Source organism: Solanum verrucosum, unplaced genomic scaffold (genome assembly GCF_900185275.1).
Source record: "Solanum verrucosum unplaced genomic scaffold, falcon-dt-bn FXZP01000022.1, whole genome shotgun sequence".
NCBI classification, from domain to species: domain Eukaryota; kingdom Viridiplantae; phylum Streptophyta; class Magnoliopsida; order Solanales; family Solanaceae; genus Solanum; species Solanum verrucosum.
This window is the reverse complement of record NW_026020086.1, coordinates 1,327,041-1,344,807: the sequence shown is the minus strand read 5'-3', so window position 1 is coordinate 1,344,807 and position 17,767 is coordinate 1,327,041. Positions and strand designations below refer to the sequence as shown.

The 17,767-nt window shown below is 34.3% G+C and overlaps 1 protein-coding gene, 1 non-coding gene and 1 pseudogene across 2 annotated transcripts; 2 read left to right on the top strand and 1 right to left on the bottom strand.

Annotated features, from left to right (window-relative positions):
* Positions 1-2,305: 2,305 nt before the first annotated feature.
* LOC125824725 (U2 spliceosomal RNA) lies at positions 2,306-2,472 on the top strand (annotated as a pseudogene).
* Positions 2,473-3,734: 1,262 nt separating this feature from the next.
* On the top strand, positions 3,735-3,930 carry LOC125824703 (U2 spliceosomal RNA). The gene has a single exon (XR_007442783.1). It is a non-coding gene; the product is annotated as a U2 spliceosomal RNA (small nuclear RNA).
* Positions 3,931-5,100: 1,170 nt separating this feature from the next.
* On the bottom strand, positions 5,101-14,049 carry LOC125824344 (calmodulin-binding receptor-like cytoplasmic kinase 3). Its single transcript, XM_049503708.1, has 8 exons — positions 13,758-14,049; positions 12,479-13,154; positions 12,068-12,319; positions 11,482-11,765; positions 6,744-6,909; positions 6,568-6,657; positions 5,885-6,183; positions 5,101-5,545 (listed from the first exon to the last, which is right to left on the bottom strand). Exons 2-8 carry the CDS (start codon positions 12,738-12,740, stop codon positions 5,336-5,338), a joined length of 1,563 nt encoding a protein of 520 aa, XP_049359665.1. The 5' UTR covers positions 12,741-13,154; positions 13,758-14,049; the 3' UTR covers positions 5,101-5,335.
* Between the last annotated feature and the right edge of the window lie 3,718 nt (positions 14,050-17,767).

The window sequence follows — 17,767 nt, the reverse complement described above, 5'->3', positions numbered from 1 at the left end:
ACTTGGTGATGGGTTGACTTGTCCACATTGATTAATTCTAATGATGAGAAAGGGATAATAAAAGGCAATGTGATCAATTGTTTGTGTGATGTGTTGAGAATTGTTTGAAAGGCTTGTTGAATCATTGTTGATGTTGTATCCTGATTGTGTTGTTGTGAATTGTGCAATGTTATGAAAATGGTCATCTCTTCATTATTTGTGTGAACATGTTATTTGCATTGTTCCGAGACATGGTTGTGACAAGTGTTATGTGCATTGAGAAAGAATAAGAAAATAAAGAGGATGTACCATTTCGAGGGACGTATCGCGCGCCGCGATGGATACTATATTTCGAGGGACGTGTCGCGCGCCGCGACGGATACTATATTTCGAGGGACGTATCGCGCGCCGCGATGGTTACTATTATCGAGGGTCGTATCGCGCGCCGCGATGGATGCATGGACAGATATGTCCCCCATGGGTCCCGGACTGAGAGACAGCGGGTGTGTATCATTAGGTCAGACATGCATCACTATACTTGACATTGCATTGCACTTCTTTATTATTGGTGAACTTGATCTTGTGTGTTGTTGATCTTGTGAGTGCCTTTCTATGTTGAGGATATGAAACTAATGTTGTTGTTGAGGATATGAAATTGTTAGAGTGTTGTGTTGAGCTATGTGTTTTGTAAACTTTGAACTGTTATGTTGGGCTGGTACTAAGCAGGTTGTAGTTGTGGAGGTGGTAATTGATGAACTTGTTGTTGAGAATATATGATTGTTAGAATGTCGTTGTTGAGATATGTGCTTGTAAATTGTGAACTGTTAGGTTGGGCTGGTTTTATACAGATTGTAGTTGTGAAGGTTCGGTTGGGGTGTAAGGAGTACTTGTATTCTATCCCCTTAGCTCGTGTTTAGAGGTTTACTTGCTGAGTACCGTGTGGTTTGGTACTCACCCCTTGCTTCTACAAATTTTTGTAGGTTACGAGCCTGGATTTTTGTGGTACTTGTCATTCTCTTCTTTTCCAAGGCTTCTGGGAGATTTGTGAGGTAGTTGTTTGTCTTCTCAGCGATCCTTCTTACTCCTGTTTATGATCTTGTTCTACTCTAGAAACAATGTCATATGAGACTTGTATTTTTCTTTTGATTCAATTGTAATACTTTAGAGGCTTGTACACGTGACAACCAGATTTTGGGGGTATATTTGAGTTTATTATAAAAATTTCCGCATTTTATTGTAATGGTTGAGTTTTAGGCTGACTTGTCTTGGTGGGTTAAGACGAGTTCCATCACGTCCATTTTTGGGTCGTGACAGTAGAAGTTTCCACAATTAAAACATTAGTCGCTATTTAATTGTAACTATTACTTATTTACATTAAAAGTATATTAATTATAATAAACAAACCCAATATATCTAATCTATTCTTCAAAGTATATTTATTTATTTCTTCTTCTAATACTACTTTTTTTTACTTTGAAAAATTGTGTATTTATGTTATTTATTTTGAAATTGTTATAAATTACAAGAATGTTCTTTCACTTCTAGTTAACACTAGTATTGAATTGATTTTTATTTGAGTTTTATTAGAGTTACTAATATCTATGGACTATAATCTCTGGAATTCATATGTAAACAAAGTTTTGGTAGAGGTTTTGAAGTTTGGGCAAAGTGGACAACCACTCCTTCCTTTTGACCTATGTGGTCCATTTTGCTCAAGGTTCAAAACCTCAGCCAAAACTCTGTCTACATCTGAATTCCAGACATTCGACCACCGAATGAAACAATACTCTTCTCCTAATCTTGAGCTGCTCTTCTGCATTTTTATTAGTTCGAGCCTTTTGATTCTCCAACTAGTCAAAAAGATTAAGAACAATAATACACTGAGTCTCACTCAACATAAATTCTTCCATTATCAAGTCTGAGCTTCTAATTATATCTCTAATATATCTAAATTTCCAGTAAGGTGATTCACTTAAACTTGTGAAAGTCGATTTAGTAGTTGAATCCTTTTCACCAGCATCAACAAGAGAAACAGAAGAGGTTGAGTCCAACAACTCTTCATCACCTTCTACCAAATGGGTCCTCATGTAGGTTTTTCAATTCACGATTTTGTGAGATCCATCAGACAAATGATTCCTGCTCCCTTAATCATAAGTTTCATCAATCAAGATTTTTAATTAATATTTTTTTAGGAAAAAATGGAAGTATACTGATATCATCACGATCTTAAATAGCAGAGAAGCTCTTCTAGTCCCACATTGGCTGGAAAGACAGATTTTATGTATCAACATGACATAAAATAGCGTGGCATAACACATCAAAAAGCATACCTTTCTCGGCCTTTTGGCTAAGATCAAGTATAGTATATGTTCTTATCAGTTTAATATTTGATATATGAGTCATTGACTCACACGATATTAACTCTAAAGGTCCACCACGGTAGCTTGCTATTGGGACCTTCAAGAGTCGCCTTGAACTATGATCCTATATATAATAATCTTATAGGATTCGATTCCAATCTTGTAATCACCTTCCCCAAGCCAAAACTTTTTTAGAAAGAAAACAATATGGAAAAAGAGAGGCTCAGATGCACTATTTTGTCGTCAATATCAGACATGGTGAAGACCCAAAGCTCTCACACATTTGTGCAATTATCTTCACAGCACTCAAACGATGCACCAGCCGGGAATCGAACCGAGGTCTGTACTGTGGTAGGGTAGTATTCTACCACTAGACCACTGGTGCTTCATGCTATATCTATCCAATGTTGAATATGGAATCAACACTGGCAGATTCAATTAGTGCTACTAGGAAGGATGATCCATCAAAGACTTTTTCGTCTATGTTACGAATCTTAGAATGTCACAATTGATGCTCCAACGATTGTTACACATTTTACAAATGCGGATTTAGAATTGTTGCCTTCAAGCACATTTGTAGAAGTGGAGGAAGGTTTGGTTTGTCTTACATTATTGCCTGCAGATGAAATTGCTATATCTGAATATGATCTTGTGGACAATAAAGTATCTTTTTTTTTCCTACAGATTGCACTAAGTACTAATGTTGTTAAAAGTAATTCAAATTATATTGATCAATTCTTGAAACCTTACGTATTCTTTTCTTTTCTTTTTTCCTTTTCATATACTGATCTTTGTTTCTTCTTTTCTTTGGTTTTATTATCGAGACACACGAAAAGTTGGTCATATGTGTGATTTAAATTTAAAAAATTGAGCTTTTTTGTTTAATGAACAACTAACACTACACAACATTTATAACAGGAAAGAATGACGGATTAAAAGAAAAAAAGAAGGCTTAGATGCCAGAATTGTCAAACTAATTTTGATCAAGCAAAAAGTTCAAATACAAAGCAAGGGATAAAGGGACAAACTTACACAAATACACTAAATGCATAGACTCAAGGGAGGAAATGTTGAATAAATGAAGAAAATCCTTCGACGAGGAATAAAAAAATAACTCGAAAACTTTGTTTCAATGGCCTTAATTTTGATAGATGGACTTCTTAGAGTCCTTCTAATTTGCCAGTTTTATCCCAGAAATCTGTATGACGAATCGTATTTTGTATGAAATGTTTCAGATCAGCTTGAAGAGATTAGTGAATGCACATCGAAAAAAGAAGACATTTTTAGCATTTGTTTTTGGAGAGAAATGTATAATAAGTTACCACACTGCCTAGAAAGAGAGATTTTAATTAACAAGTGACATATAAAATAGCGCGGCATAACTCATGGAAAATCATACCTTTCTCGGCCTTTTGGCTAAGATCAAGTGTAGTATCTGTTCTTATCAGTTTAATATCTGATATGTGAGTCATTGACTCACACGATATTAACTCTATTTTTTTAGGGGAAAGGTCCATCACGATAGCTTGCTATCAAGACCTTCGAGAGTCGCCTTGGTATTGCACTACTGCCTTGGCCTGGCTCACCCCACCAATTCTAGTTCTAAAAACTTTTTGTTTCTTAATAGAACACAATTTGTCCCTTCTAATATTGGGCAGTTTGATCCATAATGCCATTCCAAGTTGGTGAATAGTTTTATAATACTATTGAATTCGATTTACAATCTTGTAATCTCCAACGACATTTAAAAATATGGAAAAAGAGGGCTCAAATGCACTATTTTGTCGACAAGGTGTGGATCCTAGTTCTCACTAATTATACTGCTCCTTTTGATGATTTAAGAATTACATTTTCCATAGTTATAGTAAAGTTCCACATCTAAACTACTTCATAATAATAATATGATTTAAGAATTACATTTTCCATAGTTATAGCAAAGTTCCACATCTAAACTATTTCACAATAATAAATTGAAAATGTAATAAAATTTTCCATATAAGGATAAATGAGGGAAAGTACTCTCGATTGTATCGACATCAGTGAGGAGACAACCCATTTATGACTCCGGCCTTCTCTAGTAAAAGAAAGGATCAAGAATGTTATATATTTCAGGAGGTTAGATTAGTTGGGGACGAACAAAAGAATTGCTTCAACCAAAATTGTTTGAATTAGCCCTAAAAAAGTCATTCAGGTTCGTTATCAATTAGGTATCAGTGAAAAGATAAAAGAATCAACTAAGTATCAAATCGATCAAATTGAACAAATAATAGATCAAGATCATGTTGGTTATTGGAAATTGAAGAGGGAAGAACAAGCAGACATCGAATGATGTTTACTTGTTAAGCCCTGAGGCAAGTACATTTGAAAATTGATACATCGATAAAAGGAAATAAATACTTTCATTTAAAGAGGATCAAAAAGTAGCTTATAATTTATAGCGTAGCTTCCAATTCAACTTTGTGCTATGGAATTTCATATTAAAAGGACACCAGCAAGCAGCTATTGAATGAATGTGAACAATATAACAAGCGAACTCTTTACCCTTAAATGATATCCTATTTATTGTCACATTTGCAATAAAAGCATGGTTATACTGTTTCAACGACATTTTTTCGCGTGTAACAGACACACATCACAGGTTCAGACTCTTACCACAAATAAGAAGCTGATATTTAAGTAAAGAAGGGTAGAGGGGCGGGTTAATTATCCACAATATTTCAAACCGCGTGCCACGGGCAATCGGGAATTTTTCATCTATCATAAAAAACAAAAAGGTGTCTTTTCCTATTACTCACTTGTAGCTCAATGAATCAACATCAAGAAAAGAAGTACCTTATAACTGCTCACATATACAACAAAATACAAACAATAAGTGGAAGATTGAGCATATTTTTGCATCTTTTTCCTTTTCTAGGAGAAATAAACTTAGATGGACCGCTCGCTCTCGAATTTCCGGCTGTCATCGCCGGAAGACAGTACTGTATATGCAAAGTACATTACTGTCTCCTTCCGTTACTCAAATAATCCATTCTAATTGCCCAAAGCTGCTCCCCAACGATCTTCATATCTGGACGATCTTTTCGTGTAGGTGCTGCACACTGAATGGCTAAATCAAACATTTTCACTAGTATCTCCCCATTTACGGTTTCCTTCATTTGAGGGTCCAACATCTCCAATACGCTACCTTCCTTGTACTTCCTAAAAACCTGCATATGCACATCATATTTGTACCCGATAAGCTAACATAGGGATAAGTTTCTGTTTTATTCTCTCATTCTCTAAATGCCTAAATTGTCCGATCCTTCAAAGTTATTCATTTTTGGAAGATCCGAGGAAAGATGTATGTCTGATCCTTCAAAAGTTAATTCATTTTTGCAAGATTCAAGGAAAGATACCGGAGAAAGTAACAGAGTACCGTAGACACAATTAGCACATCTAACAGAAATAAGTTAATAGTGCAGTTAATTAACTATTAACAGAGATGATCGGTAGAGCCAACAAAACAAGATTTACCCAAATTAACTTAACGGGGAAAAAGAGCTTACCCATCTAAGTGTCACCCTCTCATCAGGAGGTCTTCTAAGCTCCACAGGACGACGACCCGTTAGGACTTCTAATAACAATACCCCAAATGAGTAGACATCACTTTTTGGTGTGAGTTGATATGTTTTCATGTACTCAGGGTCAAGGTAACCAACTGTGCCTTTCACTTGGGTTGAAACGTGTGTTTTATCAGCGTCTGAGCCTCCAAGCCTAGCAAATCCAAAATCTGCAACTTTGGCACGCATGCTCTCTGTCAGGAGAATGTTTGATGACTTGACATCTCTATGGATAATTTGCTTTTCTGTGGAAAACAAAAATAGGATTGCGTCAAATCTAAATGATCAAACTAGACCGGAGGACCAAAACTAAAAACAGCACAGACTCTGATCAAAACATTTGAATCCTGGTTTAAAAGAATGGATTATGAAATTTCGAAGCTCAACACATAGAAGTTACCGGATAAAAAATAAGGCTTTGGAAACTATACTTATCCATCTTTTTTTTTTTGATAAAGAACTATACTTATCCATCTTGAAAGCTAAGAATGGAAAGATCTCGACTAAACAAATCTATCATCTTTTCCCATTTCATCATCTTTATTTATTGATCAGTACAGGAGTTTCAAGCACCAATAAACCATTGCAAACTAAGAAAAGAGAATAATTTGCGATGAACAGTAACGTACCAGCATATAAATGGAGGTAAGTTAGACCATGACCAATGTCAATTGCAATTTCAAGTCGCTGATTGAAATCTAAGATTTTTCCACGTCCACCTGCCAGAGAACTCAAAATTATTGTCTCCACATTTTTACCAGAATGGAAGTTGTGGTTAGTGAACTAAGTTTAAGAAATGCCATACCATCTAGATGTTCACGTAGTGTACCATTAGCTACATATTCCGTAATGATGAGGCGTTCATTTCCCTTATCAACAAAACCAAGAAGCCTAACTAAGTTTCGGTGCTCAATTTTTGCCAAAAGCTCAACTTCACTTCTAAATTCATTGCTCAAAGCATCAAAATGCTCCTGTAAAATATTCAGATATTAGAATGTTGAAGTTTTTTCTCTCAGATAAAACTAGATATTAATAGCTAAAATAAAGGAACAAGAAAGAAAAGCCAATCTTTCCTCCTACAGAAGTGATTTAATATTTGGCACAAATATCTAAATTTCATATCATTTCCCCGCTAGTACTTAATACTTTAATCGGGCCTTTGATCTTAATTCATTGTATTTGAGCTTATGTTGGTTTGTTTTGATGTCTTAGGCACATTTTGAATTGGGAGCTAAAAGGATTAAAATGAGCAAGGAAGAATCAATGTCGCATAGTGTCGCGTGGGAGAAGTGCAAAAAGCATATGCAGCAGCTGGCAACAGTGTGCGAGTCACCACTTGCATTGCAGAGGTGCCGCATCACTACATGTCTGTGCCATGGCATAGGTGCCACATAGGCATCGCGAGAAAATTGGTCATTTGAAGTTTGTTAAGGCATGTGCACCACCCTAAGCTCTGCATATTTGTCATTGATCAATTGTTAGTGTTAGATTCATTAGTTTTATCACTATATCCTTGAAGTAGTTGATAAATGAAAATCACATTCCTGATATGGCTTAGATCACATTCCTGATACTTCCCTTACATATAGAGGAAATGTTTGGATGTTTGGAATCCTTATAATTGTGTAACCATATATAAAAGAATTACTTTCCTTTCCTCTTCAAGATTACTTTCCTTTCATTTTTAGGGTTACTTGTAAAATGTAAACATTATTTAAAATCCAACATGCTTGAGGGAATAATCAAGAAATTCATTCCCAACATATCTTATTTTCTTCCTTCGTTACATGGTACAAGAGCATTAAAGATCTTGGTACAGACTCAAATAGCTTCAGCTATCGGTATGTGGTGCTAGCCAAGGTGTGTCGCTTGCCTTACCGATGATTTTCCTTTTGTTCATCCTTTCAGTGTCGTTCCCCTCTCAATATCAGTGCTCATCTCCTCGTTCAAGCATCATTCATCTCTCCGGGGACCATTATGGTACCAATCTTTCTTCCTTCTTAAAAAAAAAAACAATATAAAAATTCTCCGCCATATATAGGAAATGGACTGATAAGAAAACAGTTATACCACACCAAAAAACAATAGTTACAACAGGGAAAACTAAAATAGCACATTGTTGTAGGTTTGCTTCGATTTATGGGTACTGGCTGGCCCCGAGACGACTCAGCGTCACAGCCCACTGTCACACAACACTCCTAGTGAGCAGTCTCAGTGGCAGGTAGTACCCATCAATCGGAGCAGCCTACAACGATGTGATAGTTTAGTTTTTGCTGTCGTAACTACTGTTTAGTTGGTGGGATAGAACCATTTTCTTATCACAGTCTGGTTCCGGTATATGGTAAAGGATTTTTATGTTGTTTCAGGAAAAAAAAAACTGGAATCCTACCTTCACCAAATGCAAGAGCGATTGAACACCTCATTCTATTACTCTGAATGGTGTTGAGTAGATTGTCCCAGATTGCAACAGTTATCATCCTTATCTATGGTTGCAAGCTCAACCTGGTAAACAAAGTTTGCCTACTGACTCATTGCCAACTCCAACAACATCCTCTGCTTCAGTGGAGCATTCATCGAATGAAGTTGGATATATTTGTGGCAAGTTAAGCATACATATTGAATGCTCCAACTTGAGGAGGGAAGTGTTAAGACTTAGGAGGCAAGATCGCATTCCTTATATATAAAGGAGAGGTTTAGAGTGATTATATGTGTGTAGTTAGAAATAGAAATTGTGTTTCTTATGTTTTTAGGATTATTTGCAAACACTATTTAAACCCCAGGATGCTTGAGTCAATAATCAACCAATCATTCCCAACATCTCTTTCTTTACAAAGAAAATTCCTAGTAAAAGTTGAAAAGATGGGGTTTGAAGATGCATTGAACAAGCCTCCCCTTCTAGGTTCTAGGCTTCTAGCTTTATACCTCTCATGATGTGCTCGTTCATTCATTTCATATTGCATTCATCCTCGTCATACCAATAAGCACATTGAAATAGTGAAAGTTGGAGTTCCTCTCTTTTCTATGGATCTTGAGGTTGTTGTGGAATAGAGGCTCAAGTTGAAGTTCTCAAATCTTCAACTTACACTCACGAGTCTTCAATTTCCACAAGATCTTTTTCAAAAAACTACAACTACCCATGGTAAGCATCCACAAGTGTTTTTCCAATTTCAATGTCATTCCACATTGCAAAAGAAGCTACAACTACAACTACCCATGGTAAGCATCCACAAGCTAACTTCCCATTTCGACTTAACCATTCTCTGTCGTGCGGATAACGTTTTGGTTTGTATGGTCACTCTGGGAAGTCACAATAAGTCGCATTTCTTCTTTGTAATTCCTATCTCTTTCCATTTGTCCCAAAATTGGAGTTCTTGCCTCAGCTTCTATGTTGACTTGCACATGTGTCAAAAGACTCACAATCTGCTTTTGCCCATGTGTCACAAGAGTCACAATCTGGTTTATCTTCTTTTGAACAAGCTAGGACTATTCCCTTATCAAAAAAAAAGCTAGGACTGTTCACAGGTCCTTTGGCTTCTGACGGACGCACATTATACTTTTGGACACAAAATTAGTGCAAGTCTTCCATGTCTTAACCCGTTGCCCAAGCTCTATAAGAACGATGTGTCAACAGCTAGGAGTGTGGAACAGACGGGTCGGATCAAATATGAGCGAATCTAATCTAAAAATGGGTTGAACAAAAATAGGTAAAATTTTCTGACCCGCCTAAATTTAAACATGGATAAAAAATGGGTTAACAAACGGATAATATGGACATCCATATTACTCTAGGTTTCAAGATTAGTCAGGTGATAACACAAGCTAAAAGCCAAAATAAGCTTAGACTCCCAGAGAGCAAGAACTCATGAAAAATAACAAGCCGACAAATGGGTATTGATACTATGGATATTCATATTATCCATCTAGATATCCATTTATAGTGGATAATATCCATATTTCATCCATTTTTACATGGTCTGGTATCCCACCCAATTTAATGGTTCGGATTAGATGGTTAATTGTTTCTTTAAAAAAAATACTATTTTGCCAGCCCTAACTCTGTCTTAACAGAGTGAACGGTGGGCCAGGAGTTTTTTATAAGATGTCTTTTTCCAACAATATTCCACGGGGTCACCTATATCCTATTTCTCTTCTAGCTCGTGGATTCTCTCTTATATCAATTTATAGCTGAATTTTTTTTGCCTTTCCTCCTCTTCACACAAAAAACAATTCAAAAAGTGTAGAGCGATTACCAGGCATGTTCAGAATTTAAGAAGCTATGCCTTCTATAATAATATTGATATAACCAAAAAGGCATAATCATAGATAAAAACTGAGATGTGTCTTCAAATGAGAGTTATTTGCCTACAAGAGAGGAAGCATAGAAGTCGAATAAACAAATTATCTTCACAAAACCTAAATCATTGAGAGAATTATGACCAACAAGATTCTTCAGATTAGAGAACTACATTATGTTTGTAATCTAGCAGGTGATAAATAGCTCTTAATCTAGCAATTGAGCTTGTAACTAAAACCATGCATTATTGACCCATTTCTGAATTCTGAACTGGTGATTATCATCTATAGCATATTCATAGAAGATGCATTATATGGTCCAAGATTCTGCTTACTTATCTCTCTTTCCCGGGAAAAGATCGGTCTTTGTTACTCCCTTAAATGCATGCTACAAAATCCGGGAAAGTTCTCATCTATTTTGTATTTGTAGCATTTTGGCAATATGGCCGAGTGGTAAGGCAGAGGAAAGCAAATCCTTGATCATTGTTCTCTTTACACTTGTAGCAATTTCAAATGACCAGACAAGAAAAAACCCTCTGAATTATGTGAAGGTAAATTGCAGAAAGGAAATTAATATGAGGCGTTTCCTGCTTGGGAAGTGCATATGCAAGGCTTGGGAGATGATGGCCCTATCACTGTCAGCCTTATCTCTATTTCTTGATTTAAGTTATTGACTTGCACATATCAGCCAAAGTTCGTTGCCTCACAACATCAACTACTAGATTAATCAGCTGTAATGCCTTTGCTATTTTATTTTTTTAATATGACGATGGTGTCGGGACCAGCTAGCATGCATCTTCATTATTTCACCCCACCAGTACAGGTACTGTGCCACTCTGTCTGCCAAAGCTTAGGCATATGGGAAGAAATCACCAAACATTTTTTTGTCTCTGCTGGAATTTGAAACTGAGACATTATTGTTATCCATCCTCCCACTTCATTGACAACTAAGCCACACCCTTGGGTGCAGCGTTTGCTGTCTAATTTCCAACAGCGAAGACAATATCCTAATCAATTCAAAGAATTACTAAACTAGGAGTCCATAATAATATGCTGGGAGGCCTTCAATCACCTTTAAAATGCAAGTAAACTCTATTAACCCATTCCTTTAAATTGTATATCAGTTAATGCAACTTCACCTTAATAGTGAAAGCTTGTTCCAAATGGTTTTCTTAAAAAACCATCAAAGAACCGTAACATATACTAAAAGATTTGCAAATTCAAGACCACTAGACTAAATGGTAACTTACCTTCTTTGCGCGTTTAATGGCAACTGTTTGGCCATCTGGTAGTTGAGCTTTGTAGACCATTCCAAACCCTCCCTCTCCAATTTTTAGGGATGAAGAGAAATTTTGGGTAGCTTTGAGAGCCTGATTCATGTTGAGGTGAATGGAGCCAATTCTATTGAGTTTCGGAGACATGCTAAATCTAGAGGGACTAGGCGGCACTCGAAGTGGACTAGCTGGTACTCGTAGTGGACTACCCGGTGCTTTTTCAGGAACAAAATTCATCTCCAAAGAGCACGTAGAGTCCACTGCAAGGTAAATGTAATATCATTATAAATAACCATCACATCAAACAAAGCAACAAGTATCAGACTTTCAGCACAGATTCCAAAATTAATCATATGCAGATACTAGACAGATACTATAGGAGTAATGTCTTTGGAAAATTCATCCGCCGGTACTTAAATTCAAATCAGAAACGCCAGTTTTTTGAATAAAGAAAGAAAGGCCCAAAAAGGATGGCCATGTTTTGTTTGTGCACCAAGTAGCTGTACAGAAGAATGTAAAAAGCTATGAACTGAATACAGGAACATTGAAACGGTTAACTCACTTGAATTAGGGTCCTTCACAAGAGCGGATTGGTCCGTTTCCTTCTTCCTTGAACGACAACAGGGGCAAATTAAGCCACAGCATAGAATAAAAAATGCTGGTACTGCCATGACCAAATTTTTCGGGGTTACTGAAATATCATCAGCATGCTTTTCCTTGGCCTTCTGTGATGTATCATCGAAATTGTGTCCGTTGGATCCTTGTCTGACCACCTTGTGTATAAATTTTCTTCCAGACTTGAAATGCAACTCATCTGCAAGAAGGTGTGGACAAAGTATATCACTACACAAATTATAAACAGCAATATCCAATGGATGCAATTAGGGAAAATACAGAAAAGTTAAATGATTTCTAGGAAGAACGTCTTAAGAGTATTCTTGGAAAGACATTTGAAAACAATATTGTAGCATACCAATCAATAAGTCCAATCCACAATATTGAAACCCAACATTTTGGATAACGCAATGCTCTGCATGATCAAATTTGAGGGCTTTGCAGAATAAATCTTTATCTGCTAATATGCCATTTACATAAAATACTTGGCGATTTAGATCATCTGAATAGTCAACTCGGTAAATTCCACAACCTTCTTTATGTCCCAGCAGCCGAGAAGCAAAAATTAGCGGGAATTGCAACAGCAATAGTAAACACAGCACAACTACAGCCATTTTCATTAAAAAGTGTCATAATTGCCCCATTTCGTAAAACCAAAATACAATGGATCCATTATAAAATCTTTAGTAGTCACGCCAAGCCTCCTCCTTTCCAAGTCAAGTCAAGAAGTCCAGTCAAGAGTCACAAATCCCTAAACAGGAACCTTTGGTTCAGATAAGCATTAATCAGGCAGCATCAACCTCTGCAATCGATGTGGTGAAGAGTCAACTTATTCTTCCAGTTCCAACAGGATCAAAGTGGAAACTACCTCACTCAACAATCAAAATAACTACACAGTCCAGATTCTTTCAGACTTCAGTTAAACAATGGAACAGAACCCAAAAACCAAGTCTTTCAACAGTTCAGAACTCCAATTTTCACATGGAACTCAAGCTAAGCTCTAAGAGACAGCTACACCCCAATAGACAATTCTTCTACAAAGATACCAGATAAGAAGATTCAATCACATACCCAATTAACCAATCACTTAAACAAAACAAACCAGATCAAAAAAACCTCAAAAACCCAAACACCCAATTCAGCAAAAAGCTAGAATCTTTACACTACGGGCATTAAAACTTGTCTTACCCCACTTCACCAAACAACCCAAATAAACAAACCAGATCAAGAAACCCCCAAATACTTCAGCAAAAAGCTAGAATCTTTACACCATGGGCATTAAAACTAGTCTTGCCCCACTTCACCAAACAACCCAAATAAACAAACCAGATTAAGAAACCCCCAAATACCCAATTCAGCAGAAAGCTAGAATCTTTACAATATGTGCATTAAAACTAGTCTTACCCACTTCACCAAACAACCCAAAAACACAAATCAGATCAAGAAAACCTCAAAAAACTAAACACCCAATTCTCCAAAAAGCTAGTATTTTCACTAACTTTACCTCATATACAACAAAACCCTGTAATATTTTGCAGTTGAAAACACAGAGATCGCTGTTGACTTCAGCATATATACAAAAACCAGAAGAAAGAATCGGTGAATATGGATTGTTGTGTATGAAGAGAAAAACAAACCTGCAAACTAATAAAGGCGGCTGAGGTTTCTTGTAGGCAATAATAATATAGAGATGGTCTCTAGAGTTAAAAAATTAGAGATGTTTTTAGTAAATTTTCCAAATATAAGACCAATCTGGGAGAAGGTGGGGGCTAGTAAGGTAAAAAATGGCTGTCAACAACGTAATATATGAAGTCAATGGATACGTATGCATTCAGACGGCTAAACGCTTAGGATTGTTGACCATTCAAGACATTCAATTTGCCTACTCTGACTTCGATTGCGGTATTATTTTGATGAATATAATATTTAAATAGGTGTTATATTTTTGTCGTTGTAATAAGTCACATGGTAGCATTTTGACGATTAAAATATGATTATTTGATAGAATGAGATGTTATGATTACATCAATTATGAAATGAAATTTTTCATCGTTGCGTAACAATGAATTTAATGAGACGTTGTAGTAAAACTTAAGTTAGAATAGTGGCAATTGATGGTTTTCATTGATAATTGTGGCAAATGAAGTAATAGCTAACAATGTGGTGAAATATTGATGATGTACGTGATTGATGGTAATGATAGTATATGATGGTTAGTAGTGATAATAGTTGATTGGGCAATTGTGACGGTGATGATTGTGACTAAGATGATTGTGATTTGCGTGTGGTAGTTAATATTTGACAATGGTGGGGTGATAGTCGTGGTTAAAAAGGAAAATAATAGCGATGAAATGTCATATTTAGAAAAATCTTAAATAGATAATAGTACTTTAGGATATTAGGACTTTGTTTTATAAATTTAAAGTGTTTATACTTCATCGGTTCATATTTACTTGTTCATGTTTGACTTGATACACTCTTTAAAAAATAATAAATATTTATCGCTCATATTAATAATAAGTCATCTAAATGTTGGAAAAGGAATGGTATTTTATAGCTCTTGATATTTCAAACTAAACAAGTAAAGTTAGACAACTATTTTTAATATATAGAAAAAGTAAAGATGAACAATGGCGTATTTACTTAAACTAATTAAGTGATTAAAGAAAAAAAGAACAATTAATTCAAGATACTCGCTTCGTTTCATTTTATTTATTATTATATCTATTAAATTAAATAGGTCTTAATATCTTTTGATTCTCTCTAAAATCAACATTATTTTTGGTCAAAATATGGCTTGTCAATGTCCATTTATTGAAATGGATTGCCTTCAATTTTTATTGACAGTTCTTATGAATCTTAATTCATTTGACCATTAATTGATGACCATCATATTCTATATATATATATATATATATATTCCTTATGTATTCTTATTAGGAAAGTGTAATAAAATAGTGAGTTAAGTCTTATCTTTCTTTCTCTTATGTTTTTGTTGGGTTTATATTATTTAATATTTATTTGATTCTGACTCTAAGTTTTATACTATAAGAATTTGTTGAATTTTAGAGATACATTTATATCGGGTAAAATATTCTTAAAAACAATGTTGACACACCTCAGTCTTTGGTGATTTCCTATAAGTGTTTCTGGTAAAATATTTTTCGTAAAATTTCCAATATGAAGCTAGCTAGCATAAATTTATGATTCTTTAGAATAAATAAAGAAATGATTTTGATGACCATTAATTACTCTTTTTTTATGACAACTTATTTGCACTTGCTATCTTTAAGGTACGTACAAAATAAACTCAATTTTAATGTAGAGTATATCATTCACGATATAGGAGATGTAAATAATATTAGGCAAGTCTCAAGAAATGAACTCGATTATATTATAAATTAAATAAATATTACATCTAACAACAAATTCAGTATAATATCACAAAATAAATAATAATAATAATAAAATATATATATATATATATATATGTACCTTACATCTATCTTAAAAATAAAAATATTATTTCCGATAAACTTTCAATCAAAATAATTCCTTATTCATAAGTAGACGATCTTTCTTTCACATGGTCAAACTAACCAATTTATGGTGGCACTATATAGGGGGACCTCATTTTCGAGTAATAATTGCCCACACATAAAATCCAACAAAACACACTTGTAATAAATTACTAATAAATTCTTTTCGAGAATATTGTTGTTGTCCAACACAAAATTTTAAAATATTCACATTAAACTATACAATTGGTTTGTTTATTATTGTTAATAGTAACGAATAAAAAAAAATTCCCCATACTTTAATTAATAACACATAACACCCCCCTCTCTCTCCTCTGGTTTTAAAAAGGGTTAAAATCTCACTAGAAGGAAATTAAGTTCAATTCAAATCGAATGAAGAGAGTAATTTAGTAGCTTAATGCTCAAGAGTATAGAAATTGATTGAGTTCAAGATGAAATATTATTATATCATGAGTTAATTAGATGGATAAATATACTATGAGTTAATTAGATGGATAACTTTAAAAAGTGTCAATTTATGAGTTCAACTTAATTTAGACGTATTAAAATAAATGAGTTAATAGAGAGGCGAGTTATTGATTCATTTAAAAATTACTTGGATTGAAAATATACTAAAATGGGGGGGGGGGGGGGGGGGGTCATAATTTTTACTAAGTTTTAATTGTTTTACTTGTTTTATTATTATTTTAGTACCTAATAAAATTATGATTTTCTTTATTATGGCTAACACATCAAATTTTTTAATAAGTTTATTTGAAATATTTTGACAAGATTTTTCATTGGTTAATTTGAGCTACATATCAAATAAATGAGTATATGCTGAAATGGATTAAGCTAATAAAATGACGGGTCAAAAAGTTTCCAAAATATAAACGAATTATGTTTTTATTGGTTAATTTTGTCACCTCTAAATAACATAACATCTAACAATTATAAGAAAATTTTACATGGTATAACAATCATATACTATGTATTGTTAAAAAAATACATTTTATTTAACTATACTTCACTTTTCTAGCATCTCTCTCAATTTCGCTCGCCTCTCTTCTCTCTGTCCCTCTATCATTGCCTTTCTCCTCTATCGCTCTCTTCTCTCCCTCTCTCGCCTCTCTCTCTCGCCTCTCTCTGTATTTTATATTTCATTGTATGATACTCCATAACAAAATCATACAATTCATTCAATTGTATTTTGTCAAATACAAAGAATAAATACATAGAAAAAAGAAGAAGAAAAAGATACGACTAACAATTGTACCATCTAATGATTGTATGAACATATTATTTTGTATCAGCATGTATGTATCATTTTATATCAGTATGTTATTTTGTACCGTAAATAAATACAAGTAATACAATTGTATTTGTCTATATGTATATCGACATGTATGTATTGAATACAACCTATATAAGCATGTGTTTATGTATTTCTATATTGAATACAAGAGATACAAGACATGTATGTATCGAATACAATTTGTATCTATCAGACTATATTTGTGATACAACTTGTATTTGTCAATATTATCTATATCTAATATCTCTCCCAAATCTCGTTTGCCTCTCTCCTCTTACTACGAATGGTTAATACCTAGAACATAGCTAGAAATTTCTAATTAGCCCTAAACATGAGTCATTTCTGGATTTTTCTCTAATAATAATTATAAACTTATTGCGATGTTTATGTAAGTTGGCCCAAACACATTTTTTAATTTAAAAAAACAAGCTTATATATCAAGAATATGTTTTTACTAATAATAACAATAAACTGGAAAAATACCCTTCAACGAAGACTTCAATTGAATGCCGTGTATTGCAAGCTCTAAAAAAAACTTATTTATTTATTTATCTATTTTACTAGCCTAAAGTTAAATCCACGAGCTTAGAGAATTGACATTCTAAAAATTGTTTATTTTCCTCATTTAAAAAAAAAGAAATAAAATCAAAGCTTTTGAATAAAAATGCAAAAGCTTTTGCATGAAGTAGGGGCTGCTTGTAGCGGATAATTTCGCTTAACGATTTGGCATATTGGATATTAGTTTTTAAATTTATTAATCCATTAACCAATCAATAAAATATCGATTGGTTCGATAACTAATTAGCAATTATCG

Excerpts from the sequence above, each read along its gene's own strand:
- LOC125824344 (XM_049503708.1), bottom strand. The coding sequence starts at position 12,740 with ATGAAAATGGCTGTAGTTGTGCTGTGTTTACTATTGCTGTTGCAATTC. Across the intron at positions 12,320-12,478 it reads TGGATTGGACTTATTGATTG|ATGAGTTGCATTTCAAGTCT; the intron begins GTATGCTACAAT and ends ACCTTCTTGCAG. Across the intron at positions 6,658-6,743 it reads ACTACGTGAACATCTAGATG|GTGGACGTGGAAAAATCTTA; the intron begins GTATGGCATTTC and ends GTTCTCTGGCAG.